Source organism: Synchiropus splendidus, chromosome 14, assembly GCF_027744825.2.
Source record: "Synchiropus splendidus isolate RoL2022-P1 chromosome 14, RoL_Sspl_1.0, whole genome shotgun sequence".
Taxonomy (NCBI): Eukaryota; Metazoa; Chordata; class Actinopteri; order Syngnathiformes; family Callionymidae; genus Synchiropus; species Synchiropus splendidus.
Genome location: NC_071347.1, coordinates 7,427,450 through 7,447,547, shown reverse-complemented (window position 1 = coordinate 7,447,547; position 20,098 = coordinate 7,427,450). Strand labels below are relative to the sequence as shown.

General features: G+C 41.5%; 1 protein-coding gene across 8 annotated transcripts in view; it reads left to right on the top strand.

The window, feature by feature from the left end:
* LOC128770374 (pleckstrin homology domain-containing family A member 5-like) overlaps positions 1 to 19,764 on the top strand; it is a 69,489-nt gene extending 49,725 nt beyond the window's left edge. The window contains exons 10-29 of one of the 8 annotated variants that reach the window (XM_053884751.1): positions 325 to 810; positions 2,390 to 2,870; positions 2,966 to 3,049; positions 4,529 to 4,648; positions 6,005 to 6,058; positions 6,350 to 6,430; positions 9,428 to 9,490; positions 9,564 to 9,644; positions 11,617 to 11,766; positions 11,845 to 11,946; positions 12,087 to 12,245; positions 12,562 to 12,717; positions 13,003 to 13,117; positions 13,314 to 13,429; positions 15,779 to 15,994; positions 16,074 to 16,235; positions 16,412 to 16,545; positions 17,136 to 17,275; positions 17,871 to 17,970; positions 18,876 to 19,764. In XM_053884751.1, coding sequence (XP_053740726.1) covers positions 325 to 810; positions 2,390 to 2,870; positions 2,966 to 3,049; positions 4,529 to 4,648; positions 6,005 to 6,058; positions 6,350 to 6,430; positions 9,428 to 9,490; positions 9,564 to 9,644; positions 11,617 to 11,766; positions 11,845 to 11,946; positions 12,087 to 12,245; positions 12,562 to 12,717; positions 13,003 to 13,117; positions 13,314 to 13,429; positions 15,779 to 15,994; positions 16,074 to 16,235; positions 16,412 to 16,545; positions 17,136 to 17,275; positions 17,871 to 17,962 — 2,992 coding nt within the window. In that variant the 3' untranslated portion in view covers positions 17,963 to 17,970; positions 18,876 to 19,764. The remainder of the gene's footprint in view (positions 1 to 324; positions 811 to 2,389; positions 2,871 to 2,965; positions 3,050 to 4,528; positions 4,649 to 6,004; positions 6,059 to 6,349; positions 6,431 to 9,427; positions 9,491 to 9,563; positions 9,645 to 11,616; positions 11,767 to 11,844; positions 11,947 to 12,086; positions 12,246 to 12,561; positions 12,718 to 13,002; positions 13,118 to 13,313; positions 13,430 to 15,778; positions 15,995 to 16,073; positions 16,236 to 16,411; positions 16,546 to 17,135; positions 17,276 to 17,870; positions 17,971 to 18,875) is intronic. The other 7 variants (XM_053884744.1, XM_053884743.1, XM_053884750.1 and 4 more) reach the window with 7 other exon arrangements.
* Positions 19,765 to 20,098: the final 334 nt, after the last annotated feature.

Below are 20,098 nucleotides of genomic sequence, written 5' to 3'. Positions count from 1 at the left end.
ACTCTTCTGAAGCCAGAGTGTAAGTGGTGTCCTATTACACCGGCAGATCTCCCAAAGGATTTCACAGCTGCCAAGAGCTGAGGCAAAGATGCAGCAAATCTTTAACTGGGGTCTCTGCAGATGCCCTGCCTGCAGGAGAATTTTATTGGAAATATCATATTTCCTTTTACATGCCGGGCTGTTTCCAATAGAAACATTGCTCATCCTTTCTTTTTCCCTCCGTTAGCACCGTTGCAGTGATCACTGCTTATTGTTTTATTATTCTTGCTAGTCATCTGCTTGAATACAGCATTGTCCTACATTACATTTTGCCTTTGATTACAGCAGGTTAAAAGTGGAGCAGTGTGGACCTCAAGAGGGCAATAACGTGTCCAACCACAGACCCACAGTCACTCAGCCTGAAAACCAAAGCAAGTGTAATGGTGACGTGGACGGGGAGCGCGTGGCACCAGTCACCACAGCCACACCTGAAGAAGAGAAAAAGCAGAAAGACGCCGAGCGCTACGGCTTCCAGAAGGACGGCGCCGACCGTCCGCTCACCAAGATCAACAGCATCAAACTCCAGCCGGCACAAGCTGCTGCAGTAACCGGCAAAATAGCTGGGCCACAAACGCCGGCCGAAGTAGACGGGTCACACCAAAGCCCCCAGCTGAATGGAAACGGTGATCAGCGGTCTATGGATGGGAGCGGGGTGAACTCACAGCCGCCATACGAACCGGAGCGCACTCTCAGTAGAACTAGCTCCATGCAGCAGCTGGAGCAGTGGGTTCGGACACAAAGAGGGCGGAACCAGGATGATGACACTCGAAGGTTGGTGCTCATTGCGCACTGTTCAACAGAAAATATTGAATCAAGTCATACTGATAAACATGCAAACAGACCTCATCGCACATTTTAAAAGGAGGGCGGAGGCTCTTAATGCATACTACAACTCATCAGTATTTTAATTCTCGAGGCAATGTCAACATGCCGCCGTATTTTCTCTGTGTGATTCAAAACTATTCGAAAGTATTGGAAAAATGTTGCCACTGCTTAACTGAACAAGGTCATGTAAAAAGAAATTACTCAAGTAGTAATGAAGTAATATGACAACAGAAATTAAAAAATTGACATTAATGGTTGACTAGCTTATGCAGTAGGTGAAGAGTAAATATTGTATTTACCTAATAGGAGAAGAATAATAGGAGTAGATGTGAAATAATAATCATGATAATAATATGAAAAGCCTTTATAGGACATTTTGTGCTCGCATTGCGTGTCATGAATAACTTTGTGTCGAGTCAGTCTAAACAGGTGCATCTCGTTGTAGCGTAGAACCTGAAGAGGCACAGAAGAAGAGACTATTTAACTTTTAAATATTTATACAGTCTTATAATAGCCTTTCAGTGCCTGTGTATGGAGGGTGTCTATTAAGTCTCATAGCCATTTATCATAACAAAACAAATGAAAAAAGTTTGTCAATCTAATTTCCCATGTTGTGTACTTATTCCAATATATTGTGCAAATGGTTCAGGTTTTTAATACAACCCAGTGGTACGAGTGAAGTAATAAGATCCAATGTGTTACATATAAGCTTTCTCTCTCACTTGGTGTGTTGCCTTTCTTTATTATTTCAGATGTATGCAATGTGATTAAAAACTTTAAATCAATTCAAATATGTTATCAATTGCTTCTGCAATGCACTTTTTAAATAGTGAAGAGACTTGAGACACTGTGTATCATAAGGTTGTTCGTTACAGTGTCTTCTTCAGAAATGCCTCTTGCTGTCTCTTTGACATTAAATCCAAGGCCTCAGGAATGCTGGCTTCCTGTTTCTTAAAATGCTACATAGTTTCACAGCCCAGTGAGCACCGTAGGTCTGTCAGGGAGCGCTAATGGGGAAGCTCTCTTGATTCCAGCTGCTGCTACTGTGTACGCGAGGGCAATTTAAATGTTGTCTTCAGTAAGGTCGAACAACTCCTGAGGTGGTCATGTTGGCATCATGGAGTGACGTGCCAAACATCAGCGTTACACACTCTGTGAATATATAGATGTTGATCTTACCCTCCAGCATTCGTTGTATTCATTCATTAAAGGATCAACTGGTGTGTGATATCAGGTCAGATCAGATGTGTCATTTTTAACATTTGTGGTGTGTTCAATTTATGTTGAAATGTTTATTTATTTTAACAACAAATGATAGATATATAATAGAATAATTTGTTAAAATCAAAATCTGTCATTTATATTCCACAAAAGATAATAGAATTATAGAATTGCCTCATAAATCATATTTAGCATTTTGTCCATTTCGATTAAATGTTTTGTCTATATAATTTTTTTCAGCCAAGTTGTTTTTTTCTTCTTGATTTTCTTCCTTACTGACTCCATGTCTTCGCTCTCCTTCCAGCATCGCCTCGTACCAGACACTGCCAAGAAACATGCCAAACCACCGGGTGTCCTACATGCCTCATTATGGCGAGGGCTACCGCAGCATGCCCCGTAACAGTATGGCGCAGCGGGACAGTGTCTGCAGCATGTCTCCGCTCTTATATGACCAAGCCATGGGTCCAGTCCAGCCCGACAAGCGGCGCTCCATGCGGGACGACACCATGTGGCAGCTGTACGAATGGCAGCAGCGCCAGGCGTACGCTCGACAGCCAGGGCTGTACAGCAACAACGCCAGTCCCAAAACTATGATTAACCTGTCTGAGCATGCAGGACCAAACTACTCGATCCCACCGTCACCGTCTCACGGGTCCTTGTCTATGTATGGCGGTTACTCACCTATGAGGTCCTACAACATGAGCAGCGCCAGGTCTGAGATCTCTTCTCCAGTGTACCAAAGAGACATGAGCATCGACAGGCGACACAGGCCGCCGATGAATAAGGTACAAGCAAAAACCCTCATGCTGTTCACCTTACATTTCACTGTGGAGATGTAGGCCAAGCTCAAAAGTAACTCAGTACTTCTCTCATACTGCAGTATGCCTACCAACCTGATAGAAGGTCGATGCCTGTCGGACTTCCAATCCAGACCATCACTGCCCAGTCACTTCATGGCAAAACGGTAATCCTTCTTCCCTGTTATCGTTCGACCCAGTGACCGTGTTTTACACTCAGTTGGTGTCTGTGTGAGCTCTGAAGTTTAGCATGTCAGAAGTCATTGGGCTCTACTTCCTGCTGTTAAAGCTTATATTTGGTGAATCTCGTAAATGTAGCCTTTATATACCACCACGTTAGACGTACTTCCGGTTAACAATTAATCACATTGTAAACGTGATCACAATTTTGGCTGCCACCATTAAACCACTAGGATCATTGGCGATATAAGCATTGAGATTTGTCAGATCTGTATGACCAAACCGTTAGCACAACTCAGAAATTTACGTTACATTCTCCAGTTGCGTCACCTGATGTAGGATTTCCAAGTAGGAGAATCCTCACCACCCTGAGTACACAAACCAAAAAGGACATTCCCAAACATATTTGATGAAACATGTCAAAAGAATCAAACACATTCTGCGAAGTTGTGTATTTATCGAGACATTTCTTTGACGTCGCTCTCTTGTTCGATAACTGGAATGTGATGAAGTAAGTGCCACTTTTCGAAATGGAATGCGCTTAACATTGGAACACACATTATTATTTTCCTCTTGCCAACATTATTACTAGGTTTATGCCAGCAAAGTCACATGCTAAATGGTTATGCTGGGGAAATATTGCTCCCTTATTCTGCAATTGTTTCCACTGAGTTGCACTATTTGATACACTCTGTAATAACGTATTTATAGCAGCATATTTAATACAATGTTAATTATCATCTATTGATAGGTTTTCGCAATGTCAAGCAATAAAAATACAGACATTTTCCAAAACATCATGAAATATGGTGTTTGGTAATCATGATTATCATCTTGGCTGTTCTGTGCAGTCCTAAATGTCATACCTTTCAAAAAATGTATTTAAATAGCTCAACCCCATCAACTCATGAAAATGTATTCATACATAATTTAGCATTTTAATGTTATTTTATTTAAATAGCTTCTCACAGTTATGTAAAATGAAGGTGACATCTGTGGTATTATTATTTTCACCGGTACTTTTATGTTTCCTTTAGAGAGTTCTGTTTGCTTTCCAAAAGGATTTTGAATGAACTGTGTACATCATATGAGACTGAAAAAAACCAACAAAAAAAAACCTAGGTTTTGCTCACTTTCCTGTTTGGATTCGTTCCACATCACTGACAACTTACTAGGTTCTGAGTCAAAGATGGAATTTGTGTCAGAGCTTCCCATCAACTGGGAAAATCTGTGAAGTGGAAGAAGTGCTGCATTTCTGTCTCAAGTGCATGTGTAAAATCTGCATGCCGCTGACAGCGTCAGGGCTGCCGTTAATCTTATTGTCCTGAGCCGCGTGACAGCATGACACCTGGATCCTGCTGCTCCTCAACTATTAGAAAGCCTCATCACCTGTCCCGTTGCTGTCTCCCTTCCCTCTGCTGTGTGCTAATTTCATTGTGGCTCCCCAACCGCTCCCTCCCCTGCAGCCCGAGGAACTGACTCTGCTGCTGATAAAGCTGCGACGGCAGCAGGCAGAGCTTAACAGTATCCGGGAGCACACTGTAGCACAGCTTATGCAACTAAACGCCGATGGTGACAACCCAAAGGTCAGCCCCGAAAAGATTCTGAGTTACCTCCTCAGGCGTGAGTGTTGTGTGGAGGGCTGCACTTACAGTATCTGTGGCATTGTAGAAGGAGGGGCGATTATTCAACTTCTTTTATAGCATCATGTACATTAGCAGTATTAGCCCTTTACTATTGACTGAAATTAAATGTTGTACATTCAACCACTGTATAGTGTTTGGCTACAACTGGAGTTTAAAGTCAGTTAAAAGATACAGTTAGCATTGAATTCTGTGGTATGATGTGCAGCCCTTTCTGTGAGTCGAGTTTCCATTCAATTTTAATTTTATTTCATTTTTTTAACCATGTATTTTTGGTTATAAAAGACAAAGTTTGATTTCTCAGTATTCCATTTTTTTTCTTTGTAATTTATTGATAAATGCAAATTATTTTTACAATACGACGATAAGTTTTATGTGTCTGCGGTTATTTTACTTCCAGACAGATGTTATCAGCAAATAAGGCTTTAAGACTTTGGTAATCTTAGAGAGGGACCAGCTAAGAGAGTTTAGGCTGCTGGCGTCAGTTGAAATCAGGATTTTTACCTTCTAAGTCTCCTTTAAGAAGTCAAATGTAGGTCGATAAGTCGGGAGTCTGGTTGAGGATTTGGGTCCATAGTCACTTCATCTACTTTATTTTCCCAATTTGCTCGCACTTGCAGAGTTGGTTATAATAGTTGCTATGCTTCACTGAAATTTCTGATTCATTTTAGTCTGCTTTGGGTCACTCTGTCTTACTGCGTGCTTCTGGGCCACACTGATGAGGGGTGGCACTGTGACCTGGTGGGACCTTGCGGTTTAACTGTTTAACTGCCTGAATCAGGGCAGCGCCGAGATGGTTCCAAGAGCGGTGAACTTAGTGGACTCTCAAGTCCCGGAATATATATATATATATATATATATATATATATATATATATATATATATATATATATATATATATATATATATATATATATATATATATATATATATATATATATATATATATATATAATATTCAGAGAAGACTGTTTGTCATTTCATGAATAGGAGTTAGAAATTGGAATTCAAGCCGATGCTTAGTTGTTATCATACCAGAAGGTGCACCGTCACCTTAACATAAATGACAAGCATTTTTTAGATATGTTTTTAGTGTACTTACATTTTTACTTTCTTTATATTCTTCATTTTTATCTACTTCTTTTACTTCTGTTAACCATATTTTCACACGGTGTGTATGGGTTTGTAGGTGTGTCTGTTTTAAGCCTGCATGAGAGACTGATAAAAAAGGCGCTTTTCTCAACGCCTGTGGTCAATATCTTATTTTCTTCTTTCCCTCCTCTTTGCTGCTGATGTCAGAATGACGTTCTCTCGCATCACCTCCAAAGGACTCTCATGTATTTGGATAATCAGGTGGAGTAGTGCATGTTTGCATGTTCCTGCTACGTTAGACCTTAATGATTAAGTGTCACAGGTTACCGTAAGCTTGTTTATCCAAGATTATTTTTTTAGGAAACTGTTATAACAAGGTGCATGACACTGTTAGCCATCGACGAACCGCGGTTAAAGCAGCTACTGTCCTAGTTCCAACTTTCATTCATGTCTGACTTATTACAGTTAGTTGACATCACCATTGTTATCCTCTGTCTTGAACCTTAACGCTGATGCTTGCTATACTTGTGACTCCTCTCTATATCGGACTAGATGAAGGAAAATGACCCTTTAATCGTCATGACTCACACTCTGATTGAGAGCTCTGCTCCGAGGCCACAACTGTACCACCAAGTAAGGCCAGTCGAAGGCTTTGCTCCGCCTCATCTTCATGAGTCGCTGTTCTTTGGTTGTTTTGTTTGGTCTGTTTTGCAATGCTTCCTTTTTTAGTACCCACATCTCGATGGTATCCAGATGGTATCCATCTTTTACGTACCCCGAGATCTCACTTGGTATCGGTTGAAATCTGCCGGCACCAATTCATCCACCGCTTTGACTGTTCTCCGATCGTGAGAAGTCATGGCTGTATGGACATGACTTGTGAAACTGTCACTGATCAGTTCATTTGCACTTTCACGTTTGTGTGTTTTGTGAGTACAATTGAGTTCAGTCATAAGTAGTCATAGTCTTTTCTATCCCAATAGAGTGGCAGGGAGTATTTGTTTTCTTGGTAGCACTAGTAGTTGGCCACACAACTGTTGAGGCATGACAATAATCATCCTCTTGCTACCAGAACGCAACCTGTGGGTTATTCATTTAAGTAAAGCCAAACCCCCTGCTTCATCGCTCTGGCTGAACTCAGTCCTGTTTCATATTGCCTTAATTTAAGGTATAGTTTAGCAACATTGTTGTTGTTTTTTTCATTAAATGCCAACTCACGTGCATTTTTGAACCCATTATCATGATGTAAAACAACAATTAAAAGCCCCCATCTGCGTTAAAATGAAAAAAATCAGATATTAGATTGTGCTCTAGATGGTTTTAGTGTATGCTTTTTTAACTTAAAAGCCATACTTTATGGCTTCAGGAAGCACATTGCGGTCACTTCGAATGTATAGAAATAGAAATCGGGCATTCCAATGAAGTGCCAAATTAAATTCTTTGTTTGTTTTCATTTTGTGAGCCACCATGATTCTGCATGTAAACCCAAATCTGTTGTAATTCACCGTTGAATCCCTGAGCTTTAGCTGTGAGCAATAGAAGCTTAAATGAGCTTAGAAAGTGGAGCTAACATGTCACTGACAGATGAAAATGTAAAAGATGCTGACTTTTAGGACTCCAAACATGTGGCCTGTCTTAAAAACAGATGTTGGTTTTTGGCGTTTTTATGACTTGATATAGATTGTTAAAACTCCTGGTAAACAAGTTCAGTGTGAAATACATGTTTTCTTACATTTGGTGCATCAAGTATTGTAAATAGAAATATGAAATCCCAACCTCAACTGTTAGCTCGATGGGTGTAAATTGCAGAGATCGTTTAGTGTTGTATACGTCAATATGTCAAATCTTTTAGGCTATGTTTTCTTTATCCTGTTCAGACTCTTTGGTTCTGACCGTCCCTGTAAAGGACAAAGAGTCTGTCTTGTCTGTGACACGTCTTTGCCACTTTTGTGAGCACCTGCCTGAGGTGCAAAAGTGCTGTCAAAGACCCACTGTCCCCTTCCGCCACCCCGACCTATCATTTTCATTGATGAACAGTTGCATTCTCACACCAGTCTTTGTCCCACTCCCCTTCACCAGTGCCAGTCAGCAGCACTGTAGCTGTCCTACTCCGGGGGACTGTGCATGTTAAGTGTGGGTTGTGCTTCAACTGTGAGGTCCAGCTGTCCAGACTGACGATCTCTGATCTGAGATTGGTGTTTTTGTTGCTTTGACTCGGCACGAGTGAAAGTTCATATTAGTTACCATAACCTCCGGGTATCTACTTTTAGTGGTTTATATCTTAGTGATTGCCCTTTTGAGTAGCTTCTCCATTTGTATAAGGAGTTGTTGTCGAGGGATTCTGTCCTTATAAATGCAGCCAGCAGACTCTATGAACCCCTTTGAGCAGGACCCTGAGCAACATTTTGCCCAATAATTGATTTACTCATTGAAGATGATATCAATGTAACTAAGTCCAAACCAAATAAAATAGTTAGCAGTTCATTAAACAATCCAAAAACAAACAAACACACAAAATGCGTGAGTTGTGACTCAGATGCAGTGTCCCCAAAAAGAATGGGAGAGTGATATAGAGAAGATGGATCAAGCTTGCTCAAGCTTGTCTAAGCCAACCAGCGACCTGACTGGAACTTGACTGCTTTCACATGGGCAGCTCAAACCCCAGGAAACTGAAGTTAGGCTCGGAACTGCTGGATCTCTCAGCGTTGGTCGCTATTAGGCTGCCGTTTATCTGCCAGATCGCCTTGTGTGTCTTTCTACTTTGCCAGACACCACTCTCCGCAGTTTCATTTGCTGTCTGCCAAAACTTCTTCCTTCTTTCCCCAAACCATGCCACTCAATTGGGGGAATGCGAGTGGAACATGTCTGCCTATCCAACAATCTTTAAATGTACCTGCAAAAAAAAAAAAAAAAACACTAAAAATAATAGACAAACGCACACATGAATTAACAGTGGGTTATTTTTTAAGTTTGAGTCCAAGTCATATGTCTGTTCTGTATTCAGGCAATCATTCAAAAATCGACAAACAAAAGATAAAACAAATGAAAAATTGTTTCAAATATTATAGTAATTAAAATCAGGAGATTCTCCAGACAAACTAGTCCTGACAAAGTATCCATTGTAGTGTACAATTAACTATTATTATTATAAACTATTGTTAAACGTTCAGTGCCTGTAGAAGACCTGTATTACAGTGCGTATCCTAGGATTTTTTGCTTCCCCTGTGTGGTGCTTCGTTTTGTCGTGGTTCCCCTTGTAAGCAGTATTGGATTTCCTACATCTTTGGCGCTGCTACTCAAAGAGCAGAGACTCTATGTACTAATCTCCGTCATCGGCAGTGCAGAAAAAACTTAGTTGGTAAATACCGCTGTTATGCTGACTCTGAACTTCACTAAGCAGAATGGTGTTACGGGCCTTCCACTCACGGTTCCAATAAAACCACGGCTATGTGCTGATGGAGACAAATGACTGCGGCCTGAAGTGGCACAATGCAGCAGCTTATTCAAAGGTTAGCGATCGTAGCTTGGCTGAATTCAAAGCAACATGAGCAAGAAAAGAAACGAAAGAGGATGCATCAACAACCTTTATTATTGCTCAATTTGTTTCTGATAAAGTGTCTCTCTGTGCAGATGAGTCCTGACGACTACAGAGAACACACCTACATGTATGTGCCTGAGGAAGTAGACCTTGATGTGAGTGTTGTCAGACCCATGACTTGGCTTCAGACCCACATTACCTCACTCATGTTTATCCTTCTGTCCTCAGACTAAACTGAGCAGGTTGTGTGAACAGGAAAAAGTGGTGAGGGCGCAGGAGGACAAACTTCAGCAGCTGTACCGAGAGAAGGTGAGTGTTGCCTCGCACTCCGTTGTGGCGTCTGGTTAACAGAGAGTGGCAGTCATCTGGAATGAGAAGAAAAATAAACCGAGAAGGAAACACAGCTGGGATTTGTTTTATAATGTGGGCCAGATTTGAGACAGTCCCAAGCATTTATTTTCAAGACACTCCACTCCGATGCTGCTGTTCACTTGTATTAAAAATTTGACCTTTTTGTATGTCACTTACTTCTAGGTATTTTAAGCCGGACATTGAAAAGTCGTTATTCATCAGTAATTGATATTGCACACTACCTAGCTGGACCAAACTGGAGGCTTTATTTCCAGGCTTTAGGAGAGGACAAGCCAGTTCAGTCTTTTTAAGCATTTTGTTTGTCGTCTGTGAGCGAGACGATAGATCGACCCATTCTGACAGAAGCTTCTAAAAATGCAATGGAAGGATTGCAATAACATAGGCAGTGATGAGTTTTGTTTATATATATATATATATATATATATATATATATATATATATATATATCCTTTATTGGACAAAGTGAAATTGTAACATCATGGTTTTCCACTGTTTTGCAAATAAGGCATACGGTTTCTCTGCTTTTAAATGTGCCTATTTACCACCTTCAAATTAGTGTCTCTTGTCCTTTAGATGTAAGTGGACCACTGAGTCTTGTATTGTGGAATTTGCTCTTCTGTGTTGTGCCATGCAATTACACTGTGGTTCTTTAGATTCCCATTTTTCTGTCTTGACATTCTTCGCTCCACTGGACTGCACAAACCACACGTCTCCTCATTCGACTTTGGGCTTTGTCTGCCTTAGCGCAACCAATTAATAGCTGATTCATTGTTCTCCTGGAAATTTTCAGGACAGATTTGGTTGCTTGAGTCATTCAAAAAGAGAGTGATGACTTTGTTTTTCTTGAGCAATCACAGGTTTATGATGCGTTTTTAAGACACTTTTAATGTTCATTTTCAGGCTGTTTCATGAAATGTCTGAAATTTCTGAAAATCTCAAAGAACAAATGACTAGTCAGAGACATTATAAGACTCATTCCCCGTCACCCCGAAGTCTGATCCAATGATATAAATGTGTTGGTCACGACAAATTTGGGTTAAAATGGGGCTCATGGTGTTTTAACTGACCAAGACATAAAACCGTGTTTCCTCAATAATCTTAGACAATCATTCAATTTAACAATGATGATCTAGTAAGATGACACCATATAGTGTCATATTTCAATAATTCACAATTATTTTGTGAGTAGGGCAGTGCGATATGACAACTTAAGATGGTGAAGGATGATAAATGTAGACTCGCAGAAGTGCTGAGCACTAACTAAATTCTCATGTTGTCCTCACACTCACAGTTGGTGCGAACTAGCTGGTCAAAAACGCAACTTGGAATTGTTGACATAATGCAAACTCAACCTCGTACTGTGACGGCAGGATGATGCAGTGTTTCCTGTCTGACCCTTGACACCAAATACTGTCTGCACTGCAAAGCTAGCAACTGTCATGACGTTTTATTTCAAACCTTTATTGACAAATCCCAGTCCCAAATAACTGCACCTCAAAAAGTGAACGCCCCAAGATTCATTTCCGTCATGCAGCGAGCTAAGCTTATAAATGCTGAAGATTTACCCACCAAACCAAAGTGAAATTATGCAAAAGAAGGTATATCAGGCACTCTATACCAAAAATAGTTTCTTATTCATCACAAATGGTTCTTTGGCCGAGGTTGTCTGTTATTTAGTTTTGGTTTCACTAACCAGAAACTTGCTAATTGGATTAAAATAGACACTTCAGAAGGTGATGAGATTGCATTTTTTCGTTTGATCCTGCACTCCCTAATGCTTAAGAACAGTGAACTTGAGTGGTCTCTGAACCCTTGCGATGACTCCTTTCTTAACCCAAAGCACCTTCACGACTGACTGATGTTAGCTTAGCATGGTTGGCTGCGTTTGATGTGCTGCCTGTTCCTGCAGCACACCTTGGAAACAGCTCTGCTGTCGGCGAGCCAGGAGATAGAGATGGGTTCTGATAGTCCTGCTGCTATGCAGAGCGTGATCCAGCAGAGAGACTTGCTGCAGAGCGGCCTCCTGAGTACCTGCAGAGAGCTGTCCCGAGCTACAGCTGTAAGTGCACGCTCCAACAGGAATGTGCAGCCATTTTCTGCGCGCATGTTTCAACATAAGACATCTGTCCCAAACCAGGAGATAGAGCGGTCGTGGAGAGAGTATGAGAGGCTGGAAGGAGATGTGACTCTGGCTAAGAATAACCTACTGGAGCAGCTGGAAGCACTGGGGAGCCCTCAGGTACGAGGTGTTCTGTTTAACTCGATCTTGCACTAATTTCCCTCCACCGCTTCATCTGTCCTGTTCCTGCCGGCAGCAAGTGACACATTAGGTACTAGTTGCCTTGTACATTTCGCTCACACGTTTGTGGTGTCACCCAGACTGACCCCCCGAGCCAACAGCATATGCGCATACAGAAAGAGCTGTGGAGGATCCAGGACGTGATGGAGGTTCTGAATAAACACAAAGCTCAGAGACATGAGGCTGATGGAATGGGCTTCTACGGGCCCAAGGCAAACTTCAGCAAACAGAAGACCGAGGTAAGAACTCTGAGGCTGTGAATTAAACAGTAGTTCCTGACGTCTAAAGTAGGTATGATGTGCTGCTGTTCCGGTGTCGGAATAGAGCTTGTTGTAATTCACAGTGGTGTGCTGAGTGGCACCAAAGTTCTTAGAAAATGAATTAATAATCATCAGGTTGGTTTAAAGCTGATAGATTCAGTTTCACAATGATCAGACGGATTTATTAATCAGCTCTTTACAAGCGGTTTTACAAGACTTCAGAGGTGATCGTTGGTCCCGAAAGCTTCCAGGTGGCTTCTGTGTCATCGTCTCATCTTTCACTGCTGTATCCCAGGAAGAGGATTGTGTTCCCCCAAGGCCTCCCTTACCCCATTCCTATGAGCCCAGCCCCCCCAATGTGCCGTCTAAATCTTCCAATGCTGGCACGTTGCCCTCATCACTCCACAAGTCGGAGGAGAGGAAGTCCAATCACAGGAATGGCACCAACAGCGTAAGCTTGTCGACGCTGCTGTCAGCTGTGTTGTAATTCATCACCTGAGCCTGAGCCCTGGATTTGTTTTTGCTCTCATTCAATGGGAATTCCACTTTTAATTTGGATCATCCATTTATTTTGCATCCGATTATTGTATATATTTCTACCGTTTAGTTCGTTTCTTTTTTTTTTGGTTGTGCTTGTTTTTAACAGTTAGCTGAACTTGAAAATGATAGATATACTTGGACATTTTTTTGGCTCCACTAAAAGCTCATTCTTGATGGGTTTGCCTCACTTTTAAAGGGCCCAGACTACAGGCTGTACAAGAGTGAACCCGAGCTCACAACAGTGGCTGAGGTGGATGAAAACAACGGGGAGGACCGATCTGAACACCCTGCCGACTACAATGGAAACAAAGGTACATCATTTACTTCATACTCTCGCTATACTAAATATTTTTAAAATCTCCCGTAGGATGTGAAATGGATTTTTTTATCTAAAAATGCAACAGAAAGTTTGCCTTTTAACAAGCATGGCTGTTGTTTTGGGAATATTTGAAATATATTCTATTGACTCAAGAATGGTGAATTGAGAAGAACTTGCTTTTTTCAAAGGGATGTCCTACCCAGTTGGTATTGTCCCACCAAGGACCAAGTCTCCAGTCACTGACTCGTCATCCATTGCTTCATATGTGACCTTAAGAAAGGGAAAGAAGCTGGATCCAAGAATGGTAAGTTTGATTGGCGTCGACCATAGTGAATTACCTAACTTTGGTAGATGTTTGTATGATTCACTATAGATACTCTTCCTCATCTCTCCAGCAACAAGAATGATTATAATGGCTGGGCATCATAACTGGTGAACACCTCCGCCTCCACCAGTATTAACCAGTGTTTTATTTTCTCCCTTCTACTGTGTCTGCCTCTGTTTCCGCATTATTTTTTTTTACATCTACATTACACAGTGAAGCAAAACCAGTGACGGTCCGTTATATAAATAAAAATCAAATTCATCAGAGGCTGAATATTTCAGGTTGGTCTTCGATGAACCCTGTAACAGCCTCCCTCATCTCCTTGACAGGAGGACGGTTTTCAAACTCTATTTGCTCCAAAGCTTTGGTAGAAACATACCCACAAATGTTCCTCAGATTGATGTACAGGTGTTTGCCATCGACTCGTGTCAAGTAGTAACTACATCGGACTTTATATTTGCAGCTGGACCTGTTTCAATGCCGCATTCTCAGTTTTGTGAAGACAAGGCCTTATGGGTTAATAATATGCTCTACAAATTCATACCTTACTTATCAAGTCATGTAAAATAGGTCGGGCAGAGTAAAAGGAAGAACATCTCTATAGCAGCAGTGTGCTCTGAACTTTACAGTTACACTGAGAGTCTGGGGAAGGCATTATGGCAATGAGCGGACCTCACAAAGATAGTGCGGCATACCTGTCTGTGTGTTTTCCTGCATTCTGCACACTATTAGTGATAAGATTTTTGCTCCACTATTTTTCTCTGTTATTCATTTTTATTCCAAGTTATGACTCTCAAAGGTCTGACTGTTGGCAGTTGGCAGTTTAGGGTTAAACAGATCACTACCAAAGCCTTGTTGTTGCAGACCAGGAGCTACCAATGGGCTCTTGCGTTGTCACGGTTCTTGGAGTGCAAATTAAAGGACTTTTCTTTCAGACCACAATAGACCACAATTAGCAAGTATCAATGTGGGAAGCCGGCCAATTGCTGCGCAGTAATTGATCTGATGGGCCTGTGAGTCGGCGGTCTTGGTCTTCAGGTTACGAAACAGTTGAGCATCATGGAAAGGCAGCTGCTCCTAATGTGGCCAGGGTGTAACTCTCAATCTAAAACCCAGGCTTCCATGAAATAAATAGCAGCTCAGTTTATATACTTTCCTCCCCTGCATAAGATCATTTAAATACTCTCACCATGTTATTAGTTTGCCACACTGCTGGGTGTGTCCTGTTTTCAGTTTGTGTGTATTCGTTTTGGCCCGGAGAGAAAGGCAATTCCGTCTAAATGAACTTGTTTATTTTCGGGTGAGTTGCTGTGCACGAATCCCACGTTGTTGGTGTCGCTCGACTGAACCATTTGCATGTTGTAGTGTATTAGGTTTTAGGTTTTTGGAATCCAGCCTGACAATCTGGACATTGGTGGCAGCATGTTGGAGCCCTGGACTTGTTCCAGGTTTGCAAGACCCTGGAGCAAGGCGCACTCCTGTCATTCCCGTTTACTTCTGCACTTAGTGCTTCTCATCCTGTTGTCGTCACTTTAAGTGCCTTCTTGTGTTTCACAATGAGATTTCCACTGTACAACAGCTGGTCAGGCTGTTTCACATTCAAGTTAGTTTAGAGAGTCATTTGGAGACTTTGTTTGGCTCTTGCCCTCCAAACAGTGCTGCATCGTGGTCTGGGATCGTTCCTGAATACCGACAGCTCACAAGTCAGGCTCGAAAGTTGGATGCAAAACTCTGTGAAAGTTTGTGTTTGGAAACTGCTGAGAAACAAAATCATAAATAAATGTAATTGCGAGGGGTTTTAAGAGAAAGATGAAGCTTAACCAGGCATTAAACATGCAATTATGTTGGTGAAGTTTGGGTGTGGTAATGAATGCGACATTCTAAGTTCCAATTTTCTTTTGTTGAATTTTTTTTTCATTTTTTTTAACAATGGTGACGATAATAGTGTAGTAGCAGATTGGGTGAATTTTTTATTGAATTTTCTACTGTCACAGTGTAATTCATCAAAGAAGGGATGCTGGGATTTCAGCAGTTTAATATTGATTTTGATTATTAATACATTACAGACACAAAACGGATTAATCGTGCGAGCAGTTTTTTCTTTGCACCAATTCCAGGCTGCTTCAACTTAATTTGATCATTCTGCTGTCAAATATGAAATGCAATTTCATGTGTATGAATGAAAGAAAAGGCTACAGTCTCATAAGGTGTCATTACTTGTGGTGACATAGTATGGCACGTTTATGTCCTTGGTAGTTCTCACACCGAGCCCAGTACATCATGAAGTACCCGGACGGATTAACTCACGTGACTCACTTGTCCCTGTAGGAGAGACCTCGTAGCGCGGTGGAGCAGCAGACCAGCGTTTCAGAGAATGGCCGGCCAAGGATGAGCGTAGAGGAGCAGCTGGAAAGGATTCGTCGCCACCAGCAGGCTGCTCTCAAAGACAAGAAGAAAAACCTGGCTGTTCGCGGTAACAACGAAGAGAACGCTGTCTCTCGGAACCACTCGTTTACCAAAGACAACCATGTCCGCAGTTTGCAGGTATTAGGACAACCGGAGTCTGGGATTCGTGTATTTAAAATATGGGCTTTACTATATTACTTTTATCACTGTTATGTAGACTCAAAGCAGACGCAGAGACGAGGTGATGAGCAGTGACATTTTGGCGTTGGAAGCCTCTTTGAGACAACAGGATGTGGTGAGAGAGCAGGAGACGCCTGCAGAGGAGATTGCCAGACTGAAGGAGGCGTCGCAGGCTGACCAATTCAACGTGGACCGAGAAGTACGAACTTTATTTTAATAATAGAGACCTGGAGAGAGTCAATGGAGTACAAACTGACTGCAGCTAACTTCAATTTTTATGTTCGCGTTGAATATATTTTGTTTCATCTAGCCACTCTGTCTCTGTAAAAATGTGATAGGAGCTTGCTAATCTTTTTACCTGTTGTCTTGACCCAGCTGTCTGTACCTGACAAAGTGCTGATTCCTGAGAGGTACTTGGAGTCAGAGCCAGAAGAAGCTCTAAGTCCAGAGGAGGAGGCTGACAAGCAGAAGAAGGTTGATCGCATCAAAGCGCTCATTGCTAAAAACAGGTATAAATAATTTGAAATAACATAATAAACACTGGGAATGAGCTGATGAGGTCCCATGAGACAGTGTCCTTCAGAGACTTTCATCAGGTGGCGATGTTGGTTTGAGAATGATATGAGCTTTCATTGAAATTGTCTTTCACATCTGAAGATCATACAGCAGCTAGTGCCATCTAGTGGCCTCTGCGAGTTAGCACACTGTTTCATGAAACTGATCAACTAAGTGTTGTACAAAGCCTTGTACAAAGGTTGTTTTCACTCTTAATATTTAAGTGTTCAAATGACATTTTTTGCATTCTATCTGCTACCAGCAGTTGGATGGATGTAAATACATATCACCATTCAGCCAGTCAAGTGGCTGCATATTTCTGTCACGATAAAGGCTCATTTATAGAAGAGCAGGTGAGGAGCAGGTCGTGTCGGGTTGTTGCGACAGGAAAAAGATTCTTTCACACACATCAATGCTCTTTAACTGGAGAACAAAAATACATTTTCATGCACAGGGGAATTAAAGGAAAATGTCATCTCCCTTGAATTGATTTGAAGGATAGATTTGTCCTGAGGATGTTTGCTGATTCTGTGTCCTCTTCCAGCATGCAGAATGTTCTGCCCAACACAGCTCTCAGCCCAGAGGAGACTGAAGAGGAGGTTACTGTGCAGGAGAAGGAAAAGATGATAAATATCTCCTATGAGCTGGCGGCAGAGGCCTCCAGACGCAGCAAGCTGGTCGCAGGTGAGTCTCTGGAGGGAGGTGGGAAAGTTGCTGCTGTGTTTGGGGAGAAGTTTTGTAAGGCTGTGCGGAGTGCATCGGCGCAGCTGCTTTCACAATCGGTGTCTTTTTTTATGGTGTTGGATGCCGCTGTGTGTCTCTGAAGGGATCAAATTGATTATATTTTGCTGAGACTTCTCAAGACAAATCCATCCATAGTTGTTGCTCATGGAGGCCTCTTCAGGTCGCTTTGGGAGTCTGTAGGATGACCTGCAGAAGTAACTGACTGATGGTTGAGGTTTTTCTCAGAAGTGTTCTTGACAGACTGCATAATCTCATTTTTGCCTGCCTCATCTAGAGGTCACCACGGTGTGTTATCCCTCTCCACCTGTCTCCATCACTCATAATATTTTGTGTTGCCTGTCTTTGGTTTGAACCTGGTTATGAGTTACTTTGGAACCATAGTTACAGGGGTTTGGTTATTATGTGTGTTGTGCATCTTCGTAGTCACCTGTAGTATCATTAACCACTGTGATAAATCTATGTCTAATACACCTCTCACGTTTAACGTTCCATCATTTCTTGTTTAATTCACCATTTGTGCTCTGTTATGTTGCAGTGAGCAGCCTGTCGCCGTCCTCCCCACCCCCTCCACAGTCACATAACACGCCCGCCCAGCTCACTGACGGGTCTCACTTCATGTGTGTGTAATAACACCAGTAAGCGTCTTCATCTTGATCTGTCCTTTATTATAATGTTGTTTTCCTAATCGTCTGTATCAACTAACACATGATGATATGTGGTAGAAGCAGAATCTTGACAGCTTGCTCTCAACATGAGGTGTTTTGTAAGTTCATGGTGTCTATAGTTCATTAGAAAACAATTCTGTGCTCGGAAAGCTGCAGAGTAGACACAAAAAAATGAAACAGGTGATGGTGTCTGACAATATTGAAGCACGGATGCTGTTGTCTCTGCTAGAGACGGACCCCCAGGCATGTTGCTGCAAGTTGGAGAGAAATAACTCTTCTTGTGTGAATATTTTAGGGATGCTACATGAAAGGAAAGAATAAGAGTTTGATCCTTGTCCACCGTTATTAGATTTATTTCCAATTGTGCATGGAGCTTATTCGATTACATAATGCTGATTTTATTACTATTGTTCTGCCTAGCTTTTCCCTAGAGACTTACAGTTTTTGGCCTCGTGTTAAAAACGCATAAAAGTCATTCATATGTGCCAAAAAAAAAAAAACGATTTTTGGAACATTGTGGTTTTTATAGATGGAGAGGTTTTCTATCCGACCTTGCAGATGTAACACTTCAACATATACTTGCACAACTTCCAGCATTTTAGAGAATATACTCAAATGAAATTGGTCATGCACCATGACTCATCGAGCACGTTAGGTACTTGGGTTTGACGCGGACCGTTACCGCCACCTGCTGGTGAAACATAATACTGTGACTTAGTTGAATTGTCGACTGCGTATTGGAAGGTCATTTGGCTGAAGGGGTCTGTGGGGGGTTCTTACTATAAAAGAGACTTTGAACTCGAAGTTCTCTCTTGATAATATTGTCATTGACACTGACCTTTGACCTCATTCTAATAATTGTTTTCTTGCTACAGCACAAGCTCTGGCCTCTGTCAAGACCTACACATGAAGGAAAGGCATCAAGCACACCAGCTCCGGGGCCGTGGTCTGGAGGGAATTCACTTGTCTGCTCAATCCTCTGGAATGCTGAACTTCGGCCTCCCTCCTCCCCTCACTGTGATATCTCATTTACCCCATAATGCACCTTCTTCCCTTTGATATCTTTGTTAGTGGCCGGTAGTAGATCACAGCGCTTTACTCATTCAGGTGAGAGCGCATACGCTTGTCATCATTTCAGTTCATTTAATGGGTTTTTACATCAGTTTTTTATTTATTTATCTGGTTTTACAAGGTTTCCTGTTTGATTACACGACTGCTGTAAAATGGTTTTGACTGCGATATGCTTCTCATCTACAGTGTTTCCCATTTCATTTTTCAATGAGGCTAAGATAACATGTCCGTCAGTCAACAGGAAATCTGTTGAAGATATATTCATCTGCTATATTGAGAGTTGGAACTATCTGAGTGCATCAGACTTCATTATTTGTGTGTATTTTTACAGTTCTGGGTTGTAATTATTCAAAGTGAAGTCTTCTCTAGTCATATTGTTAATGACTCTTCTGTTCTGGTGAGAGTTTCCAGTTACTTTTTTAAGTGGCAGAGAGGTACAGTATATTTAAACTGAGAAAGAAGAATCTATCTTTAGGTTCTATGTTGTCAAATGTTGACATCTAATCGACGGGTGGATTGTAAAAAGCAATAAGAGTTTGAGGATTTTCTTTGTACAGTGTAAAGTTATACGGTGTATATAATGTACATGCCGCAGAAGAATGGGAGGCTGTACCCAACGTGTGGTTACATGCTGGATTTGATTTTCAAATAATCATATCCCATCAGTTTTGTATAAATAAATGTTTTCCTGAAAACGTGTGTGGTGAGTTGTTGGATTTCATTGAAACTATTTTTTTTTTTTTGCAGATTGCTCTTTAGTTAAAAAATTGGTGTGAAAATCTGGCGCTGATAAAGAGCTGTTGTTTTCCTATCAACTTGTATTTAGCTGTAAATTTATTAGCAAATGTAGAAAGTGTCGAGGAGCAGTAATTGAAAAAACTTTTATTTTGACAACGCTTACTTCCGTCAGCGGCTTGTTGACGGAAACAAAGGGGAACCAATAGAACACTCGTGTGCCTGTGGCACAATCCAATCAAAAGGGCTCTGACTGTGATGTCCCGCCTCCTCGCGCCGAGCGGAGCTCTCG